The 21,305-nt window shown below is 42.4% G+C and overlaps 2 protein-coding genes and 1 long non-coding RNA gene across 4 annotated transcripts; all 3 read left to right on the top strand.

Annotated features, from left to right (window-relative positions):
* Positions 1–233: 233 nt before the first annotated feature.
* On the top strand, positions 234–3,666 carry LOC149268142 (E3 SUMO-protein ligase ZBED1-like). Of its 2 annotated transcripts, XM_089473026.1 has the most exons (5): positions 234–1,354; positions 1,416–1,469; positions 1,540–3,146; positions 3,202–3,407; positions 3,468–3,666. In XM_089473026.1, exons 2-4 carry the CDS (start codon positions 1,436–1,438, stop codon positions 3,394–3,396), a joined length of 1,836 nt encoding a protein of 611 aa, XP_089329152.1. In that variant the 5' UTR covers positions 234–1,354; positions 1,416–1,435; the 3' UTR covers positions 3,397–3,407; positions 3,468–3,666. The 2 variants fall into 2 exon arrangements, with proteins under 2 accessions (XP_089329152.1, XP_089329153.1); XM_089473027.1 differs by having other exon boundaries at positions 234–1,469.
* Positions 3,667–7,990: 4,324 nt separating this feature from the next.
* Positions 7,991–10,996, top strand: LOC149268141 (E3 SUMO-protein ligase ZBED1-like). Its single transcript, XM_089474399.1, has 5 exons — positions 7,991–8,684; positions 8,746–8,799; positions 8,870–10,476; positions 10,532–10,737; positions 10,798–10,996. The coding sequence occupies exons 2-4, from the start codon at positions 8,766–8,768 to the stop codon at positions 10,724–10,726; spliced, it is 1,836 nt and encodes a 611-aa protein (XP_089330525.1). The 5' UTR covers positions 7,991–8,684; positions 8,746–8,765; the 3' UTR covers positions 10,727–10,737; positions 10,798–10,996.
* A 6,850-nt stretch (positions 10,997–17,846) lies between these two features.
* Positions 17,847–18,624, top strand: LOC149268140 (uncharacterized). Its single transcript, XR_016271053.1, has 2 exons — positions 17,847–18,339; positions 18,402–18,624. It is a non-coding gene; the product is annotated as an uncharacterized LOC149268140 (long non-coding RNA).
* The last annotated feature ends 2,681 nt before the right edge of the window (positions 18,625–21,305 follow it).

Raw genomic sequence — 21,305 nt, 5'->3', positions numbered from 1 at the left:
ATAGAGGTAGGCGTCTCAGTCTCGGCAACGAAGACTGCGACGATGCTCCTTAAGGGAAAACTGTCAGCCAGCAGGAATCCCGCCGTCAGATTTGCAAATCTACGGTATGTGACGCCATTCCGGCATTTCCGGCATTCTGCGATAAGCGATCTTTGGGAACGCGAGTGTAAATGTGGTTGTGTGTGTGAGAACATTGAGCGCCCGGGACAATAAACTCATTCGCTCCCCTCCCCCTCCCTTTCTTACAATTTAAAATTTTGAAACAATTCGCAGGTGTTTCATATCAAAGACGCTGAAACAATTAGTTCTTCAGTGGAGAGCGGTGTTATTGAAGCTGCACGATTATTAATTTCAAATAATCGCTGAAAAGGAATCGACTGTTCATTAATCAAACGTATTATTTTTAAAGGTATTCGTACAAATTCGTAGAAAAGTAAGCATTTATTTATTTAGCTCCAATGCAAAAGATTCTTGGCAAAATGTGCCAAGTAAAAGGTGTACAATCTATTAAGAATAATAGCAATTGGCTTTTGCAAAGAAAAATGGTAAAATGTATAAATAGTTTATAACCACCACTGATTAATGATCTTACTTTGGGCTAATATATATAGTTTCATTTGTTTTTTTTTTTTTTGGAAAATCTAAAAAATAGCTAACGATTTTTATCCAGGTGACATACTCGTAGACAACAAAGACTTGTTAAACGATATTCAAGACGTCCTACTTTTACAAAAAAAGAGCGAAGAAAAACGTTGAGTAATTGGATTCTCGCCTGAACAGCTTCTGTTAAATATTTCATTGGGACAAGAATCTTACAAGTCATTAGCGACAGCTTTGCAAATATTACTAACTATACCTATTTTTTACTTTTTAAACTCACGGATCAGCAAATATCGTTTTGCTGCTTTGCTGGGTAGACAGCTTGGGCCGCCATCATAGCCAGTGTCACCTCTGCTACCCCGCTGATGCCACCGTTGCTGTTGCTGCTGCTGCCCTTGGCGGTGCTATCACTGCTACCCGGCCCCCAGGAGGTGCCGTCGACGTCCGTCCACTCGTCTCAGCGTGCTGAATGACTCATCGAAATTCCAAGAGTACATACCGGAGATGCTCGACAGGATGAAGGAGTTGGAGCTGCATTACCCCGAAGCATTTTATGGAACGATTCGTCAAGTACCACTTCTTTGGACACTACTAGTGCTGGGCGCAACATCGATGTAATATCGATACATCGATGTTTGAAATAAAATGAGAAACATCGATGTTTGTTTTTCGATGATCGATGTTGTGTATAAATATTCCCACCACTAAATTTACTGGTTTCTTTACATTAAGCAAAAATCGTGTTGTGAGCTTGGTAAGAACAAATTTGCATTTATTTATTTCTTTCTTTTATTTTTTATTTATTATTTTTGTAGGATATTGGTGCTGGTAGGCAATGGATAAGTTTTTGAGAGACGCTAGTGGCAAAGGTATTATTAGCATTCAATTATATTTATATTTCTGCATATGTACATATATGTATGTGTTATTTTTGTGTAGATCGCAAATCAACAGACATTGACGAAGGAGAAACACAAGTAAAAAGGACAAGGTATGGACAGTCGGAGGTGTGGAAATTTTTTACCAAATCGTGTAATGGTTCAGCAAAATGCCTAAAATGTGGAAAAGTATATCTTACAAGTGGCAATACCAGTAATTTATCTGGCCACTTAAAGCGAATGCATCCGACGCTAACTATAAGCGAGCTTCCTAAGGAGACAGGGTCTATTTTATCGTTTATAGATAAAAAATATGAACCGTCTTTAAATAGGAAGAAAGCTCTCGACAGTGCGCTGATGTACTACATAAGTTCAGATATGCGACCATTTTCGGTTGTTGAGAACAAAGGATTCCGACACCTTGTCAAAGCTCTTGATCCAAGATATGAGTTGCCATCTAGATCGAAGTTGCGGGATTCTTGCATGACAGATCTCTATAAAAAAATGAGAGAAAATCTCAAGTCTATCCTTGATCGCGTGGAACACTGCGCTATAACAACTGATTGCTGGACCTCACGTGCTAACGAAAGTTATCTTACAGTCACGTGCCATTTTATTACAGAAAACTTTATGTTACGCTCAGCAGTTTTGTCCACCAAAAAACTCTTAGACGAGACTAATCATTCAGCCGATAACATATCCCTAACCCTGCGTGAAGTCCTGATAGAATGGCAAGTAATTGAAAAAGTGACTGCAGTAGTGACGGATAACGCCAGAAGTATGATCAAAGCTTGCGAACTGTTACAAAAACGGCACGTGCCATGCTTTGCGCACTGCATAAACTTGGTTGTCCAAGGCTGTTTATCCAAAGAAAAAATTAAAAACGTAATAGGGAAATGCAAGAGTATTGTGTCGTTTTTCAAGAACAGCTCTATAGCGTATGCCAAATTTAGAGACGAGCAAAAAATAGAGAAGCCCTATAATTTAAAACAGGAGTGTCCCACAAGGTGGAATAGTGCTTTTTATATGGTAAAGCGCATTTTAAGTACTCATGTCGCCATCGCAAAGGTACTGCTGAACACCCCAAAAGCAGTGTTGCCACTATCTGCGGACGAGATTCTTGTGTTGGAGGACTTAAAGCTTCTACTCGCTCCTTTTGACCACGCGACAAAAAGGGCATCATCGAGTAGTTCAGTGACAACATCAATAATTATTCCAATTGTATACGGACTTATACATAATTTAGAAAAAATTAATGTCCGACTGGTCTCTGATGATGGTCGTGAGGCATACAATTCATTAATGGAAGGAATTCGACAAAGACTTATGCAATACGAAAAACGCACAGTCACGCGAATAGCAACTCTTCTGGATCCCAGATTCAAAAAGGAGGGCTTTCTGTCGATTGCGAATGCCAGCGAATCCCAAAAAATTTTAGAAAATGAGCTTGCTACCCTCTACTCCGTTTTGCCCGCGTCTCCCACTAACGACATACAATGCTTGCCAGCACCGAACTGCAGCTCTACAGAACCAGAGCTTTTTGAGTTCTTGGAAGAAAATATTTCAAAAAAAGTACGGAGTGGACGAGTGGACTCTATTTTGGCACTTCGTCAATATTTTATGTCCGAAAATTTATCATCATCATCCAGTCCATTAGACTATTGGAAGGTAATGTTTCTCAGATATAAGATGATTTAAAATTATATTGATATTTTATTTGCAGATCTCAAATGACAAGCCAGTCGTAAAATGCGCTAAGAAATATTTATGCGTGCCAGCAACCTCTATGGAGAGTGAGAGGATGTTCAGCAAAGCTGGACTACTTGTAAGCGAAAAAAGAAGCTCGCTGAAGTCAAAAAATGTTGACATACTGGTGTTCATCAACAAAAACGATTGGGTCTTAAATGAGACCCATTAGAATATGAGATGGTAAGTTTCCCATACTTAGATTAATTTTAAATAATGATATTAATAACAATGTAATTGCAGATCTTAAAATACGATAATTTAAAAAAAAAAGACTGATGGAGTGATATATTTTTTATTTTTTATTTACTTTTGTTATTGTTTCTTTTTTATTTTTAAGTTTTGAAATGGATTACAAACGAAAATATATAATTTAATTTTATTAAGAATGTAAACATTGAATTCATTTATAATAAAAAAAAATTCCGATTTTTCATCGATACATCGATGTTTTGGATTGAAAAACATCGAAACATCGATGTCATCAAACATCGATGTATCTCCAGCACTAGACACTACTACAGTGTAGCGTTCAAGAAGTGGGTAGATCAGCAACTCAGCTACAAAATAGTCGTGAAAAAGATGAGCAACAACGGGTTCCTTTCTTCTTCTTAGAATGTATAACGCAAGCAAAGGCAAATACGACCCGCGACTCTAGAGCGGGCGTCAAGCCCATGGACTGCTTCTGACAGCCGACTGGTGCGGACGTGTTTTTCGAGTGCGCGTGTGGAAATTTAAAAATAAATAAATAAAATAAACAGTGGCTAATATTAAATAATAATTAATAAATTATTATATACTGACTTGCTCTTGTGCGACCGCGGAGCGCGGGGAGTGCGGAAAACAAAGAAAATTAACAATATTTATAATATTGGCAAATTTGGTAAACATTACGTGACCTTTTACTGGAAATGTTGCTGCTGGCCATAGCAGCTTCGGCGAAGCAAGTGGCGGAAGCGATGCTTATTTGGTGCCAACTTCTGTTGGTAGAAGGTGGAAGCTGTCGAGGAAGACATCTTCCAGCCAAGAGGGTACTATATTTATAGTCACTGAGTCGCTCGCGCAGATAAGAAGGAGCATGCCGATGACTCGGATGCCCCATCTTTTGCCCCTGTTACCCCTGCTACCCCCGTTGCCCCTGCTGACCACGCTGCCGACCATGCTGCTGCTGCCCCTTCTGCAACATCTGCCATCTCCCAAGGCATTGGAGAGGAAGCTGCAGCTGACCAACCTGGAGGACGTAAGGAGGTGAGCTCCAACTCAATGGTCCAACAAATGTTGGCCATCGAGAAGAAGCTCAGGAGAGCTGTCGTCGCCGATGGAGTGCCCAGCACCGTTGCACTGAGTGTCTTGGATCTGGTGGCCAAGTACCATGAGTTGGTGCTTGACATGTATGGCAGGATAAAGGAACTGGAAGCCGCCGCGCAGACCCGCCCACTGGTCGCTGCCCCACAAGTGAGTGCTGTCCTCGCCACTTCTTACGCCGCCGTCCCTGCAACTGCAGCCGCAGCTCCGATTGCTGCTCTTCGGGCCCGCAAAGTTGCGGAAACGTGGTCAGCGATCGTGACGTCCAGCAACCCGGAGGAGACGCCTCTGCAAGTTGCTGAGCGTGTCCGAAAGGAAGTTGCGCCCGCACTAGGTGTCCGCGTTCACGAGGTGCGTGAGCTGAAACGTGGCGGTGCGATTATTCGCACGCCATCTGTTGGCGAAATACGGAGGGTTCTTACGAATCCAAAGTTTAAAGAAGTTGGCCTCGATGTCAAGGAGAATGCTGCAATGCGGCCCAAGATTAACGTGGTTAATGTTGACAGCAACATCACGCCGAAGCAGTTCATGGAGGGTCTTCCTCGGACACTGCTCCAGTGCAGCGTTTGAAAAGTCGGTTAAGATTGCCTCAAAGCCATGGAACAGCGACGATGGACCCACGGTCAACGTTCAACTGGAGCTGGAAAGGAAGGCGCTGGACATCCTGGAGGATTCTGAAAGGATCTACGTAGAGTGGTTCTCTTTCCGCTGGTACCCGCTGACCCCGACTTACGCTTGCTTTAGGTATTTCAGTTTTGATCACAAAATAGCGACATGTCGGATGAAGGAACAAGTATGTAAGCGATGCGGACATTCGGGGTATCGTGTCTCGGGCTGCAGGAATCCTGTGCATTGCAGGAACTGCAGTTTCAAGGGTTTACCCGCGGGGCATCATATGCTCTCTGAGACTTGCCGATTTACGGACGTGTGCTCGCCAGGGTGGCTGCTAAACATTAATAATGTTTAACATCATCCAGGCTAACTGCGGTCGCAGCCGAGCTGCCGTTATCGTCCTTGGAGTTCGGATGAGGCACTCAAGGACGATGTTCGCATTGCTACAGGAGCCATACGTTGACCGTGGATGAAGGATCACCGGATTACCGGCAGGCATGTGAGTCTTCTCCGACCGATGCAACAAAGCTGCAATTATCGTAGATGACCCGTAGGTCATCTGCATGCCTGTCTCCTCGCTCATAACCGAGTTTGGCGTATGCGTGAGTGTGTCGGGAAACTTCGGCTCGATTTTCCTAACCTCCGTATACTGCCAATTTAACACAGAAATGGAACCATACCTACTATACATGGATGCGGTGCTGCGACTAGTCAGCCGCACGCCTGTCATCTATGGCCTTGATGCAAATGCAGTATCCCCCCTGTGGTTCAGTAAGTTACCCGAGCGCTCTCGGGGCTACCTGAACAGGCAGCGGGGTGAGCTGCTAGCTGATTGGATTCAGGGAAGTCGAGCCGGCGTGCTGAATGTTCGTAGTAGTGTATACACGTTTGATAATCGCAGGGCGCGGAGCGATATTGACGCAACCATTGCCAGTGATTCGGCGTCTACGTGGGCAACGTATGACTGGAGTGTAAGCGAGTGGGATTTAAGCGACCACGACATCATCACTGTTGTAGTGACGCTTGATCCGGAAAACACAGTTGAGAGCTATGCTCCTGTGCCCTCGTGGAAACTTCAGAATGCTGACTGGCGGCGTTTCTGTGATGAGTTGAGGACTGCATCTATGGAAATCCCCCTGGAGAACTTTCATCTTATGACATCGGATGAACAAGTGGCTGCACTGCGCTCCCTGGTCCATCAGGTGAACGACACTTTGTTTGGGCGTCGACAACCGCAAGCTAGACGTCGTGTTGGCTGGCTTCAACATGCGCGCCGCATTCAAAGTGATAGTGCTAGTGCCCTTGCCTTGCATTTCAGGATCACCCGAAAGAAATACGAGAGGATGATACTTAAGACGAAGGAGGAAGACTGGAAACGATTTGTTGGCGAGCATCAGGATGACCCATGGGGATCAGTCTACAAGGTATGCCGAGGCCGCAAGACGTGCACCGATATCGGTTGCCTTCGCTGGAACAGCATCACTGGGGGTATGGTCAAAGCGGCCTGGCGGGCAATTCTGGAGCACATGACAGCGTTGTACTCCCGCTGCCTGGCAGATGGATACTTTCCCTTTGAGTGGAAGCGCCCACGTGTGGTTGCGCTCCTCAAAGGCCTCGATAAAGACAGGAGCGATCCAGCGTCATATCGAGGCATCTGCCTACTGCCTGTTTTTGGTAAAGTGCTGGAAGGGATCATGGTGAACCGCGTGAAAGAGGTGCTCACGGGCGAGAGTCGATGGCAATTCGGTTTTCGCCCTGGACGCTGCGTCGAGGATGCCTGGAGACATGTTGTGAGTAGCATCGAAGCCAGCCCGGCTCGATACATACGGAATCTTCATTGACTTCAAAGGAGCATTCGAACATGTCGAATGGGACGCAGCGTTACGCCGACTATCGGATCTAGGATGCAGGGAAATTGGGATCTGGCGCAGCTTATTTTCGGACCGAAATGCCAGCATCATCAGCAGCTTTGGTGAAGTTAATGTGAACGTCTCACGTGGCTGCCCGCAGGGGTCTATCAGTGGTCCATTTATATGGAACATCTTGATGGATGTTCTTCTGCTCCGCTTTGAAGCGCACTGCACATTTAGTGCATATGCTGATGACTTGCTGCTGCTCGTCGAGGGGAATTCCAGATCCCAACTGGAGCTCACAGGCGCCCAACTAATGGAGATAGTTGGAGGATGGGGTATAGAGGTAGGCGTCTCAGTCTCGGCAACGAAGACTGCGACGATGCTCCTTAAGGGAAAACTGTCAGCCAGCAGGAATCCCGCCGTCAGATTTGCAAATCTACGGTATGTGACGCCATTCCGGCATTTCCGGCATTCTGCGATAAGCGATCTTTGGGAACGCGAGTGTAAATGTGGTTGTGTGTGTGAGAACATTGAGCGCCCGGGACAATAAACTCATTCGCTCCCCTCCCCCTCCCTTTCTTACAATTTAAAATTTTGAAACAATTCGCAGGTGTTTCATATCAAAGACGCTGAAACAATTAGTTCTTCAGTGGAGAGCGGTGTTATTGAAGCTGCACGATTATTAATTTCAAATAATCGCTGAAAAGGAATCGACTGTTCATTAATCAAACGTATTATTTTTAAAGGTATTCGTACAAATTCGTAGAAAAGTAAGCATTTATTTATTTAGCTCCAATGCAAAAGATTCTTGGCAAAATGTGCCAAGTAAAAGGTGTACAATCTATTAAGAATAATAGCAATTGGCTTTTGCAAAGAAAAATGGTAAAATGTATAAATAGTTTATAACCACCACTGATTAATGATCTTACTTTGGGCTAATATATATAGTTTCATTTGTTTTTTTTTTTTTGGAAAATCTAAAAAATAGCTAACGATTTTTATCCAGGTGACATACTCGTAGACAACAAAGACTTGTTAAACGATATTCAAGACGTCCTACTTTTACAAAAAAAGAGCGAAGAAAAACGTTGAGTAATTGGATTCTCGCCTGAACAGCTTCTGTTAAATATTTCATTGGGACAAGAATCTTACAAGTCATTAGCGACAGCTTTGCAAATATTACTAACTATACCTATTTTTTACTTTTTAAACTCACGGATCAGCAAATATCGTTTTGCTGCTTTGCTGGGTAGACAGCTTGGGCCGCCATCATAGCCAGTGTCACCTCTGCTACCCCGCTGATGCCACCGTTGCTGTTGCTGCTGCTGCCCTTGGCGGTGCTATCACTGCTACCCGGCCCCCAGGAGGTGCCGTCGACGTCCGTCCACTCGTCTCAGCGTGCTGAATGACTCATCGAAATTCCAAGAGTACATACCGGAGATGCTCGACAGGATGAAGGAGTTGGAGCTGCATTACCCCGAAGCATTTTATGGAACGATTCGTCAAGTACCACTTCTTTGGACACTACTAGTGCTGGGCGCAACATCGATGTAATATCGATACATCGATGTTTGAAATAAAATGAGAAACATCGATGTTTGTTTTTCGATGATCGATGTTGTGTATAAATATTCCCACCACTAAATTTACTGGTTTCTTTACATTAAGCAAAAATCGTGTTGTGAGCTTGGTAAGAACAAATTTGCATTTATTTATTTCTTTCTTTTATTTTTTATTTATTATTTTTGTAGGATATTGGTGCTGGTAGGCAATGGATAAGTTTTTGAGAGACGCTAGTGGCAAAGGTATTATTAGCATTCAATTATATTTATATTTCTGCATATGTACATATATGTATGTGTTATTTTTGTGTAGATCGCAAATCAACAGACATTGACGAAGGAGAAACACAAGTAAAAAGGACAAGGTATGGACAGTCGGAGGTGTGGAAATTTTTTACCAAATCGTGTAATGGTTCAGCAAAATGCCTAAAATGTGGAAAAGTATATCTTACAAGTGGCAATACCAGTAATTTATCTGGCCACTTAAAGCGAATGCATCCGACGCTAACTATAAGCGAGCTTCCTAAGGAGACAGGGTCTATTTTATCGTTTATAGATAAAAAATATGAACCGTCTTTAAATAGGAAGAAAGCTCTCGACAGTGCGCTGATGTACTACATAAGTTCAGATATGCGACCATTTTCGGTTGTCGAGAACAAAGGATTCCGACACCTTGTCAAAGCTCTTGATCCAAGATATGAGTTGCCATCTAGATCGAAGTTGCGGGATTCTTGCATGACAGATCTCTATAAAAAAATGAGAGAAAATCTCAAGTCTATCCTTGATCGCGTGGAACACTGCGCTATAACAACTGATTGCTGGACCTCACGTGCTAACGAAAGTTATCTTACAGTCACGTGCCATTTTATTACAGAAAACTTTATGTTACGCTCAGCAGTTTTGTCCACCAAAAAACTCTTAGACGAGACTAATCATTCAGCCGATAACATATCCCTAACCCTGCGTGAAGTCCTGATAGAATGGCAAGTAATTGAAAAAGTGACTGCAGTAGTGACGGATAACGCCAGAAGTATGATCAAAGCTTGCGAACTGTTACAAAAACGGCACGTGCCATGCTTTGCGCACTGCATAAACTTGGTTGTCCAAGGCTGTTTATCCAAAGAAAAAATTAAAAACGTAATAGGGAAATGCAAGAGTATTGTGTCGTTTTTCAAGAACAGCTCTATAGCGTATGCCAAATTTAGAGACGAGCAAAAAATAGAGAAGCCCTATAATTTAAAACAGGAGTGTCCCACAAGGTGGAATAGTGCTTTTTATATGGTAAAGCGCATTTTAAGTACTCATGTCGCCATCGCAAAGGTACTGCTGAACACCCCAAAAGCAGTGTTGCCACTATCTGCGGACGAGATTCTTGTGTTGGAGGACTTAAAGCTTCTACTCGCTCCTTTTGACCACGCGACAAAAAGGGCATCATCGAGTAGTTCAGTGACAACATCAATAATTATTCCAATTGTATACGGACTTATACATAATTTAGAAAAAATTAATGTCCGACTGGTCTCTGATGATGGTCGTGAGGCATACAATTCATTAATGGAAGGAATTCGACAAAGACTTATGCAATACGAAAAACGCACAGTCACGCGAATAGCAACTCTTCTGGATCCCAGATTCAAAAAGGAGGGCTTTCTGTCGATTGCGAATGCCAGCGAATCCCAAAAAATTTTAGAAAATGAGCTTGCTACCCTCTACTCCGTTTTGCCCGCGTCTCCCACTAACGACATACAATGCTTGCCAGCACCGAACTGCAGCTCTACAGAACCAGAGCTTTTTGAGTTCTTGGAAGAAAATATTTCAAAAAAAGTACGGAGTGGACGAGTGGACTCTATTTTGGCACTTCGTCAATATTTTATGTCCGAAAATTTATCATCATCATCCAGTCCATTAGACTATTGGAAGGTAATGTTTCTCAGATATAAGATGATTTAAAATTATATTGATATTTTATTTGCAGATCTCAAATGACAAGCCAGTCGTAAAATGCGCTAAGAAATATTTATGCGTGCCAGCAACCTCTATGGAGAGTGAGAGGATGTTCAGCAAAGCTGGACTACTTGTAAGCGAAAAAAGAAGCTCGCTGAAGTCAAAAAATGTTGACATACTGGTGTTCATCAACAAAAACGATTGGGTCTTAAATGAGACCCATTAGAATATGAGATGGTAAGTTTCCCATACTTAGATTAATTTTAAATAATGATATTAATAACAATGTAATTGCAGATCTTAAAATACGATAATTTAAAAAAAAAAGACTGATGGAGTGATATATTTTTTATTTTTTATTTACTTTTGTTATTGTTTCTTTTTTATTTTTAAGTTTTGAAATGGATTACAAACGAAAATATATAATTTAATTTTATTAAGAATGTAAACATTGAATTCATTTATAATAAAAAAAAATTCCGATTTTTCATCGATACATCGATGTTTTGGATTGAAAAACATCGAAACATCGATGTCATCAAACATCGATGTATCTCCAGCACTAGACACTACTACAGTGTAGCGTTCAAGAAGTGGGTAGATCAGCAACTCAGCTACAAAATAGTCGTGAAAAAGATGAGCAACAACGGGTTCCTTTCTTCTTCTTAGAATGTATAACGCAAGCAAAGGCAAATACGACCCGCGACTCTAGAGCGGGCGTCAAGCCCATGGACTGCTTCTGACAGCCGACTGGTGCGGACGTGTTTTTCGAGTGCGCGTGTGGAAATTTAAAAATAAATAAATAAAATAAACAGTGGCTAATATTAAATAATAATTAATAAATTATTATATACTGACTTGCTCTTGTGCGACCGCGGAGCGCGGGGAGTGCGGAAAACAAAGAAAATTAACAATATTTATAATATTGGCAAATTTGGTAAACATTACGTGACCTTTTACTGGAAATGTTGCTGCTGGCCATAGCAGCTTCGGCGAAGCAAGTGGCGGAAGCGATGCTTATTTGGTGCCAACTTCTGTTGGTAGAAGGTGGAAGCTGTCGAGGAAGACATCTTCCAGCCAAGAGGGTACTATATTTATAGTCACTGAGTCGCTCGCGCAGATAAGAAGGAGCATGCCGATGACTCGGATGCCCCATCTTTTGCCCCTGTTACCCCTGCTACCCCCGTTGCCCCTGCTGACCACGCTGCCGACCATGCTGCTGCTGCCCCTTCTGCAACATCTGCCATCTCCCAAGGCATTGGATCGAGAAGAAGCTCAGGAGAGCTGTCGTCGCCGATGGAGTGCCCAGCACCGTTGCACTGAGTGTCTTGGATCTGGTGGCCAAGTACCATGAGTTGGTGCTTGACATGTATGGCAGGATAAAGGAACTGGAAGCCGCCGCGCAGACCCGCCCACTGGTCGCTGCCCCACAAGTGAGTGCTGTCCTCGCCACTTCTTACGCCGCCGTCCCTGCAACTGCAGCCGCAGCTCCGATTGCTGCTCCTCGGGCCCGCAAAGTTGCGGAAACGTGGTCAGCGATCGTGACGTCCAGCAACCCGGAGGAGACGCCTCTGCAAGTTGCTGAGCGTGTCCGAAAGGAAGTTGCGCCCGCACTAGGTGTCCGCGTTCACGAGGTGCGTGAGCTGAAACGTGGCGGTGCGATTATTCGCACGCCATCTGTTGGCGAAATACGGAGGGTTCTTACGAATCCAAAGTTTAAAGAAGTTGGCCTCGATGTCAAGGAGAATGCTGCAATGCGGCCCAAGATTAACGTGGTTAATGTTGACAGCAACATCACGCCGAAGCAGTTCATGGAGGGTCTTCCTCGGACACTGCTCCAGTGCAGCGTTTGAAAAGTCGGTTAAGATTGCCTCAAAGCCATGGAACAGCGACGATGGACCCACGGTCAACGTTCAACTGGAGCTGGAAAGGAAGGCGCTGGACATCCTGGAGGATTCTGAAAGGATCTACGTAGAGTGGTTCTCTTTCCGCTGGTACCCGCTGACCCCGACTTACGCTTGCTTTAGGTATTTCAGTTTTGATCACAAAATAGCGACATGTCGGATGAAGGAACAAGTATGTAAGCGATGCGGACATTCGGGGTATCGTGTCTCGGGCTGCAGGAATCCTGTGCATTGCAAGAACTGCAGTTTCAAGGGTTTACCCGCGGGGCATCATATGCTCTCTGAGACTTGCCGATTTACGGACGTGTGCTCGCCAGGGTGGCTGCTAAACATTAATAATGTTTAACATCATCCAGGCTAACTGCGGTCGCAGCCGAGCTGCCGTTATCGTCCTTGGAGTTCGGATGAGGCACTCAAGGACGATGTTCGCATTGCTACAGGAGCCATACGTTGACCGTGGATGAAGGATCACCGGATTACCGGCAGGCATGTGAGTCTTCTCCGACCGATGCAACAAAGCTGCAATTATCGTAGATGACCCGTAGGTCATCTGCATGCCTGTCTCCTCGCTCATAACCGAGTTTGGCGTATGCGTGAGTGTGTCGGGAAACTTCGGCTCGATTTTCCTAACCTCCGTATACTGCCAATTTAACACAGAAATGGAACCATACCTACTATACATGGATGCGGTGCTGCGACTAGTCAGCCGCACGCCTGTCATCTATGGCCTTGATGCAAATGCAGTATCCCCCCTGTGGTTCAGTAAGTTACCCGAGCGCTCTCGGGGCTACCTGAACAGGCAGCGGGGTGAGCTGCTAGCTGATTGGATTCAGGGAAGTCGAGCCGGCGTGCTGAATGTTCGTAGTAGTGTATACACGTTTGATAATCGCAGGGCGCGGAGCGATATTGACGCAACCATTGCCAGTGATTCGGCGTCTACGTGGGCAACGTATGACTGGAGTGTAAGCGAGTGGGATTTAAGCGACCACGACATCATCACTGTTGTAGTGACGCTTGATCCGGAAAACACAGTTGAGAGCTATGCTCCTGTGCCCTCGTGGAAACTTCAGAATGCTGACTGGCGGCGTTTCTGTGATGAGTTGAGGACTGCATCTATGGAAATCCCCCTGGAGAACTTTCATCTTATGACATCGGATGAACAAGTGGCTGCACTGCGCTCCCTGGTCCATCAGGTGAACGACACTTTGTTTGGGCGTCGACAACCGCAAGCTAGACGTCGTGTTGGCTGGCTTCAACATGCGCGCCGCATTCAAAGTGATAGTGCTAGTGCCCTTGCCTTGCATTTCAGGATCACCCGAAAGAAATACGAGAGGATGATACTTAAGACGAAGGAGGAAGACTGGAAACGATTTGTTGGCGAGCATCAGGATGACCCATGGGGATCAGTCTACAAGGTATGCCGAGGCCGCAAGACGTGCACCGATATCGGTTGCCTTCGCTGGAACAGCATCACTGGGGGTATGGTCAAAGCGGCCTGGCGGGCAATTCTGGAGCACATGACAGCGTTGTACTCCCGCTGCCTGGCAGATGGATACTTTCCCTTTGAGTGGAAGCGCCCACGTGTGGTTGCGCTCCTCAAAGGCCTCGATAAAGACAGGAGCGATCCAGCGTCATATCGAGGCATCTGCCTACTGCCTGTTTTTGGTAAAGTGCTGGAAGGGATCATGGTGAACCGCGTGAAAGAGGTGCTCACGGGCGAGAGTCGATGGCAATTCGGTTTTCGCCCTGGACGCTGCGTCGAGGATGCCTGGAGACATGTTGTGAGTAGCATCGAAGCCAGCCCGGCTCGATACGTACGGAATCTTCATTGACTTCAAAGGAGCATTCGAACATGTCGAATGGGACGCAGCGTTACGCCGACTATCGGATCTAGGATGCAGGGAAATTGGGATCTGGCGCAGCTTATTTTCGGACCGAAATGCCAGCATCATCAGCAGCTTTGGTGAAGTTAATGTGAACGTCTCACGTGGCTGCCCGCAGGGGTCTATCAGTGGTCCATTTATATGGAACATCTTGATGGATGTTCTTCTGCTCCGCTTTGAAGCGCACTGCACATTTAGTGCATATGCTGATGACTTGCTGCTGCTCGTCGAGGGGAATTCCAGATCCCAACTGGAGCTCACAGGCGCCCAACTAATGGAGATAGTTGGAGGATGGGGTATAGAGGTAGGCGTCTCAGTCTCGGCAACGAAGACTGCGACGATGCTCCTTAAGGGAAAGCTGTCGGCTGGCAGGAATCCAGCCGTAAGATTGGCAGGTGCAAATTTATGGTATGTGGACGCAATACCGTTACCTTGGCATCACGGCTGACGAGCGGTTTAGTTTTCTCCCGCATATCGCGTCTCTACGCGATCGGCTGGCTGGCGTCTCTACGCGATCGGCTGGCCGGAGTCGTCGGAGCTCTGACCCGTGTACTACACATTGACTGACAACGCATCATCCTATTAGGATGTTTGCCTGCGTGCCGAACGGTATCTACAGATGCCCTTGAGGTGCTGGCTGGAGCTCCACCGCTGGACCTTGCTGCGACGCGTAACGTTATGCAGTTTAAGCTGAAGAGGAGCTACCCGATGATAGAGGGTCAAGACGGTCAAGACGTTTCGACCCTTGATCGTACTATGAGAAGAGCCCTACTGGACGAATGCTTATAGCGTGAGTGGCAGCTCCAGTGGGATGACAGCGAAGACGGCCGTGTTACGTATAAGTTCATCCCGGATGTCAGCATCGTATACAGCCCCCCGACTTCAGTTTCACAATCATCATCATCATCACCATCAATCTGGAAGATACGCCCCTCGTGGCCAAATCGCAGGTCAGACCAAAGTCCATAAATTTGGAAGATTTTAGATGATTCGAAGAACCGACCAAGGCCTCAATCTGGCAGACTCTCTTCTCGGAGAGAGTCGAAGGGCTGACCAGAGCCTTAATCTGGAAGACAAATCCAATTCTGGAGGCGTCGAAGGGCGGACTAGAGCCTTAATCTGGTAGGTTATCTCTTCGGAGGTGCCGCCGGTGCTAACCCAGCTCCTGGTTGTCGGAAACCAAATTGGGCAGTAGTCGCGGACTGCATTCAGCCGATCAAAGCTGCAAATTGTAACAGATTTGAAAATTGAACCACGGGATGGGCTAGTGTCCGAGGCTAGCCCAGTGAGGTTGGCCCCCTTTAGTGGGAGTATCGTGGTAATAGTCGGAGCACAGCCGCTGGGTCCAATGTGTATTTGGACCACAGCCGGAAGCTGTACCCGTGGTCAGCAGAGGTTATGATAGGCCTCGCCTCAATCCAAGAGGGAATTGAATGACAGCATAATTCGAGTTGGTAGCTAAAAGCGTTCTTTTAGGGGCGTTGGTGGACATATTATTTTCACCCGCTGTACTATGTGTCACATATGTGGCACATGCGAGTACCGTGGTTGTAAACCCCCATCGGGGTACACGTCACGTTAAACAAATCAAGGATTCTGTTCGTCCTCCCGTTTGCTTCTGATCGTCGCCGCGAACGGTTGTGTTTTTTCTGTCGTGCAAATTTTATTTTATTGCCTGCAAGTGCTTATTTCGTGCGTTTCACGATAAGCGATCTCTGGCTGCCTGTGTAGTAGTGCTTCAAGAAGCACTTCTTCGGACACTGCTCCAATGAAGCGTTCGAGAAGTCGGTCAAGATTTCTTCGAAGCCATGAAACAGCGACGTTGGGCCTACGTTCAACGTACAACTGGAGCTGGAGACGAAGGCGCTCGATATCCTTCCGCTGACATCCGATGACGCCGACCTATGCTTGCCACAGGTGTGTCAGTTTTGACCACAAAGTGGCAGGATGCAGGATGAAGGAGGCATATGCAAGCGATGCGGACAATCGGGGCACCATGCCTTGGGCTGCAGAAATTCTGTACATTGCAGGAACTGCAGTTTTAAGGGTTTATCTGCGGGGCATCATATGCTCTCTAAGACTTGCCCGATTTACGGACGTGTGGTCGCCAGGGTGGCCTCTAGACATTCACAATGTTTAGAGTCATCCAGGCTAACTGTGCTCGCAGTAGAGCTGCTGTAATCAACCTCGGAGTTCGGATAAGGAACTCATGTACGATGTTTGTATTGCTCCTGTAGCCATACGTTGACCGTGGAGAAAGAATCAACGGATTACTGGCAGGCATCTGAGTTTTCTCCGACCGCCGCAACAAAGCTGTAATTGTCATCTGCATTCCTGTCTCCTCGTTCATTACCAAGCTTGGCGTATGCGTGAGTGAGTCGTTACTGCCAATTCAACCCGGAAATAGAATCGTAACTGCTGTGTGTGGATGCGGTGCTGCTGCTTACCATTTTCATTTATGGCATTGTTGCGAACGTAATATCGCCCTGTAGTTCAGTAAGTTGCTCCGTGAGCGCTCGGGAAACTTACTGAAGTTGAAGCATTTTGTTATAAAAATTGACACAAAAAATTTTCTGCTATTGCAAGTGCTCAAATTATTATTGTTTTCTTTTAAAATTAACAAAATATAAAAGCAAAATAAAGCCCAAGGTATTTGTAATTGTCCAGTGTTATTGCTGATTGTATATTAAGCAAAAAATCTAAAAATTTTAATTAAAAAGTGCATATCAAAACATGCAATTAATAATGAGAAGTTACTAAGCTATATGTATAGTTTATGGTATTAAAACCCTTTATTGCTCGTTCTTGCTCTTTTTGAAAAAATGCACTTAAAGTTTCCTTTGCGTTCACTAGCTACACGAGTCTTGATATTTGAAAGAACAACAACCACAGCCGAATAGCCTTTACTATATATAGTGCACTGTTGCCACTTTGGCTTATTTCAAGCTAAATATTTTGATAGATATTAGAATATTTTGAAATCAAAAAGCTTGGAAAATGAATGAATAGCTTATAGCTTGAGATCTAGCTTATTTCAAATTTCATTTGGCTTATTTTGACTTAAACAATTTAGTCCAAAACAATGTTTTTTGATTAGTCATGTTTATCGAGAAATCGCAAAGAAGAAATTGCAAAGTGCCCTGAATTTAAGGAGTGGCTACGCAAAGTGCCAAAGTGCAACTATAGAAATGTGTATCTTTGCATCTAGTGAAGGCATGGCACAAACTAACAAAATACCTTTTGTTAGAAAATCATTCAAAACAGAGGAGCAGGAGGCTAGACTTTGTTTATATATTGCTGAGCACTCGGCCATGCCTATCGACCATTTGTCTCAACTGTGTGTCGAACAGTTTAAAGCGTGTACCGCGGCTGTCGACATAAAGTTAAAGCGAACAAAGTGTACGCAAATAATAAACAATTGATTACAGTCCATTTTAATGAAGATTTGCGGATAGACATAGGAGCGTCCAAATTTAGCTTTTTATTGGATGAGTCAACTAATATAAGTGTGACAAAGTTGCTAGGTAAATATGAAATGATCTAAGGTGGTCGACGCGGACCTACATACCAAATTTCAGCTTTCTAGCTCTTCAACTAACATGATTTCTGGCATATCGGAAAATGCATTCGGGAAAATTTTAACACTTTATAAATCGGAGATATACACGAGTATGTGATCAAGTCTCTAGCTTCAATAGCGCCGAAATAGATTGCGTTCATACGGATAGACGCACATTGCACAAAACCATAATACTAATTCACTTTCGTGAATGAGTATAAAAATATTCAAAATCTTAACAAATTGTTCCAAGGCGAGAAGGTTGACTCTTAATGAAGTTATAACGACAATCAATGCTCTGAGTTCGATCATAATTCCGGACGAAGTGAAAATAGATATTTTAAAAGATAATTTGGAAGAACATGTAGTTTCTGACCTATTTATGGGGTATGCCTTTGAGAAGGAAATCATCAAAATATTTGGAAGAAAAATTTGAAATCAGAAAGGACTGTAAAAACTTCATTAGGGAGTTAATTATTCAACTCAGAGAGGGGTAAGCGTTAATTTGATTTTAATTTAATGATATATGTATATTAATCGGATTTTTAAACGCAGACTTCCTGATAATATTGAATCCTCGTAGGAACCATAATGTTATAGATATGGATGCGACGGCATGGCAAATGTTGTCATAATTACAACATTCCTGGCAAATATTTCTGTCTGATACAGTTGTCAGAGAAATATTCTGAACAAAATAATGAAGCAGACGAAATTATATCATTTCTACAAAAAAAGAGAAAAATACAATTTTCCATGTGTCATTATGGTCTGATTATTTTCAAGCTTTTTTTCTTTGTAAACTTTCAGCTTATTCTAGCTTATTTTTTCGTCAATCTAGCTTATGGGGCTTGTACGTGCATCAGCTATTACAATATTTAAAAAATAATTGGTTTATTTTTCAGCTATTTGTTTCTTGGATTAAGCTTATCATAGACAAGTTATTCCAAATTAACAAAAATAGAAAATTCCGCAGTGACCCACTATTTATAAGCTGCCAGCTCTATTGAGTCTCTTATGCCACCCTCGCCATGCTTGAACCGTTTGAGAATTCTATAATCGCTGCTTTTGTAAATAGCAGAAAAGCGAGTGAGGTAGCACTCACCTTTTGAGTGGTTTCTTATTTTATAATATTTATTTCTTAATTTATAATAATATACTATATACAAAATATAAATATAAATGTAAATAAATAAAATATAATATAAAGAAATATAAATATAAATAGAAATATAAATATAAATATAAATAGAAATATAATATAAATATAAATAAATATAAATATAAATATAAATATAAAATATAAATATAAATATAAATAAATATAAATAATATAAATATAAATATAAATATAAATATAAATATAAATATAAATATAAATATAAATATAAATATAAATATAAATATAAATATAAATATATATATATATATAAATATAAATATATAAATATAAATATCTATATATATATTTAAATATATATATTTATTTAAACTTGAGATATTAAGATATCAGATTGTATGTATGCTTTGTGGAACCGAAATCTATATACAGAGCAAATGCTTCTTCTGGTAAGTAAGGAGTTAAGACACTCAGTTGGGCATCCATCGATCTTTTACTTTTTTGTACGGCTGCACAGTGGTTTTTTTAAAGTTTTTTTTTGGCATAAACTCTAAATTGAAAGCTATTCCATTGAAATTTGGATTGTATGAATATTTTACGCTCCTTAGATGACCTACCAAGTTTTATATGATTTGGGGCATTATTTCATATAGCTGCCATATAACCGATCTGGCCGATATTGGTGAATGTTGCATAAAATACTTTTTTTTATTTTTTATTTTAAAAAAGAAAAAAATAATTATAAAGAAATGAAATTTAAGTAAATATATTTAAAAGAATAGATCAATTTAACAAATTTTTAATTAGGTTTACTTTATTCTAGCTCAAAATATTCATCTTCTGAAGCAATGACCTCAAGTTCACCCTCATCTTCCTCGTCTGACGAATCCACTTCATTATTTTCCGAAGGTATTTCTATAAGTGGTTCTTGTAGTAGGGATATCACTTCTGCTGGTATTACTTTTAACTTGATTCGCTGCGATCCTTTTTTAAAAAAGGTGCTAGACAGCAATGGATCCGAACTATCCATTGATCTATTAAAAACATCAGTGATGTTGTCTAGTCGACTGCATTTTCTTGCGTGGCCTCTTCTATCGCTTTTGTATAGTTTATTTCTTGATTCAGATGCATGTTCCCCAAGGCAGCCTACAGGAACTAAACATATATCTATTATTTGGTGCCCATGTACTAAGATTTTGTGAACTGTGGGCGACATGGGATACCAAGGATATTTATCGTGATATGCCACAAAAACTTTCGCACAGAAGGCTTTAAACTTTTCCGAGTTTATGCTGTATTCGCAGTTAATTGTCGTTAGCAAGAGCACTGTCGGGTGACATTTGTTTTGGTTCATCCGTAAAAAGTTTTTTTTTTATATCATCAATACTCTCACAATTCCCAGCTGCTTTTAAAACAATAGCCAAATTCTTTTCATTTGATTTTTTAGCTGAAACTGTGGCTGCATGTATGAGTAAGGGAGATGAATTGTTATTCTCTTCAGAAATTTCGGCGGCTAATTTTCTTTTTAGACGTGGACCAGCGCTTTCGTAATCACATTTTGGGCGACCCATTTTATTTGTTAAGGCATATTGACCAGTGATGTCAATGAATAAGCTTTTGCCAAGCCATTCCGAGTGTTTTATTTTAAATCTTTCAAGAGTTGAATTACACTTCGGCAGGTGCTTACGAATGTAATTTACAAAGCCTTTAACTTTTTGATTTATTAAGCTTATGTTCTCCTCATCTAAGTGTTTTTCTGCAATATTTGCCAATATATGTTGTTGTACTGCGTCGACTGAGCGATTGTTTTTGCTCCAAATGTCAACCAGATTAGCACGACTAAACTCATATTGTACTAGAAAAATTAAATTTGATCGAAAACGTGTGGATTCGGACAAAAAAGATTAGTTTCATATTAATCTGTACAAATTTGTTAATAACTCTGCATATAAAACCTTTTGCAACGCTTCGCCATACAAAAGTACTGATCCACGAAACACAACTACGCTTGTTAAGTTCATTCTGAAAATACACATTTACAAAACACGGTACAACTAAACAGAAACACATAAAAACGATACAATTATAAATAAACTATTGTTTTCAATACCTGGACAACCGTTTTCCATATTAAATCTTTTCACTTTTGTGTAAACTTTCCCCAAAACAAACAATTAAAGTTGCCAAACTTTTGCCGCCAATTTCCTACAAAACATATGGTATATAAACAGCTGACTTTAACAGGGCTCTAACAGAAAACTATTGCGTCAAATGTTAAAGTTAAATATTTTTTTGTCTAACTAGAATGTTTAAAAAATAAAAATTAACAAAATTCTGAA

Source organism: Drosophila arizonae, chromosome X, assembly GCF_054131065.1.
Source record: "Drosophila arizonae isolate 15081-1271.41 chromosome X, UAZ_ARI_1.0, whole genome shotgun sequence".
In the NCBI taxonomy this organism is placed as follows: domain Eukaryota; kingdom Metazoa; phylum Arthropoda; class Insecta; order Diptera; family Drosophilidae; genus Drosophila; species Drosophila arizonae.
The sequence above is the reverse complement of the archived record's forward strand: the minus strand, read 5'-3'. Positions and strand labels throughout refer to the sequence as shown.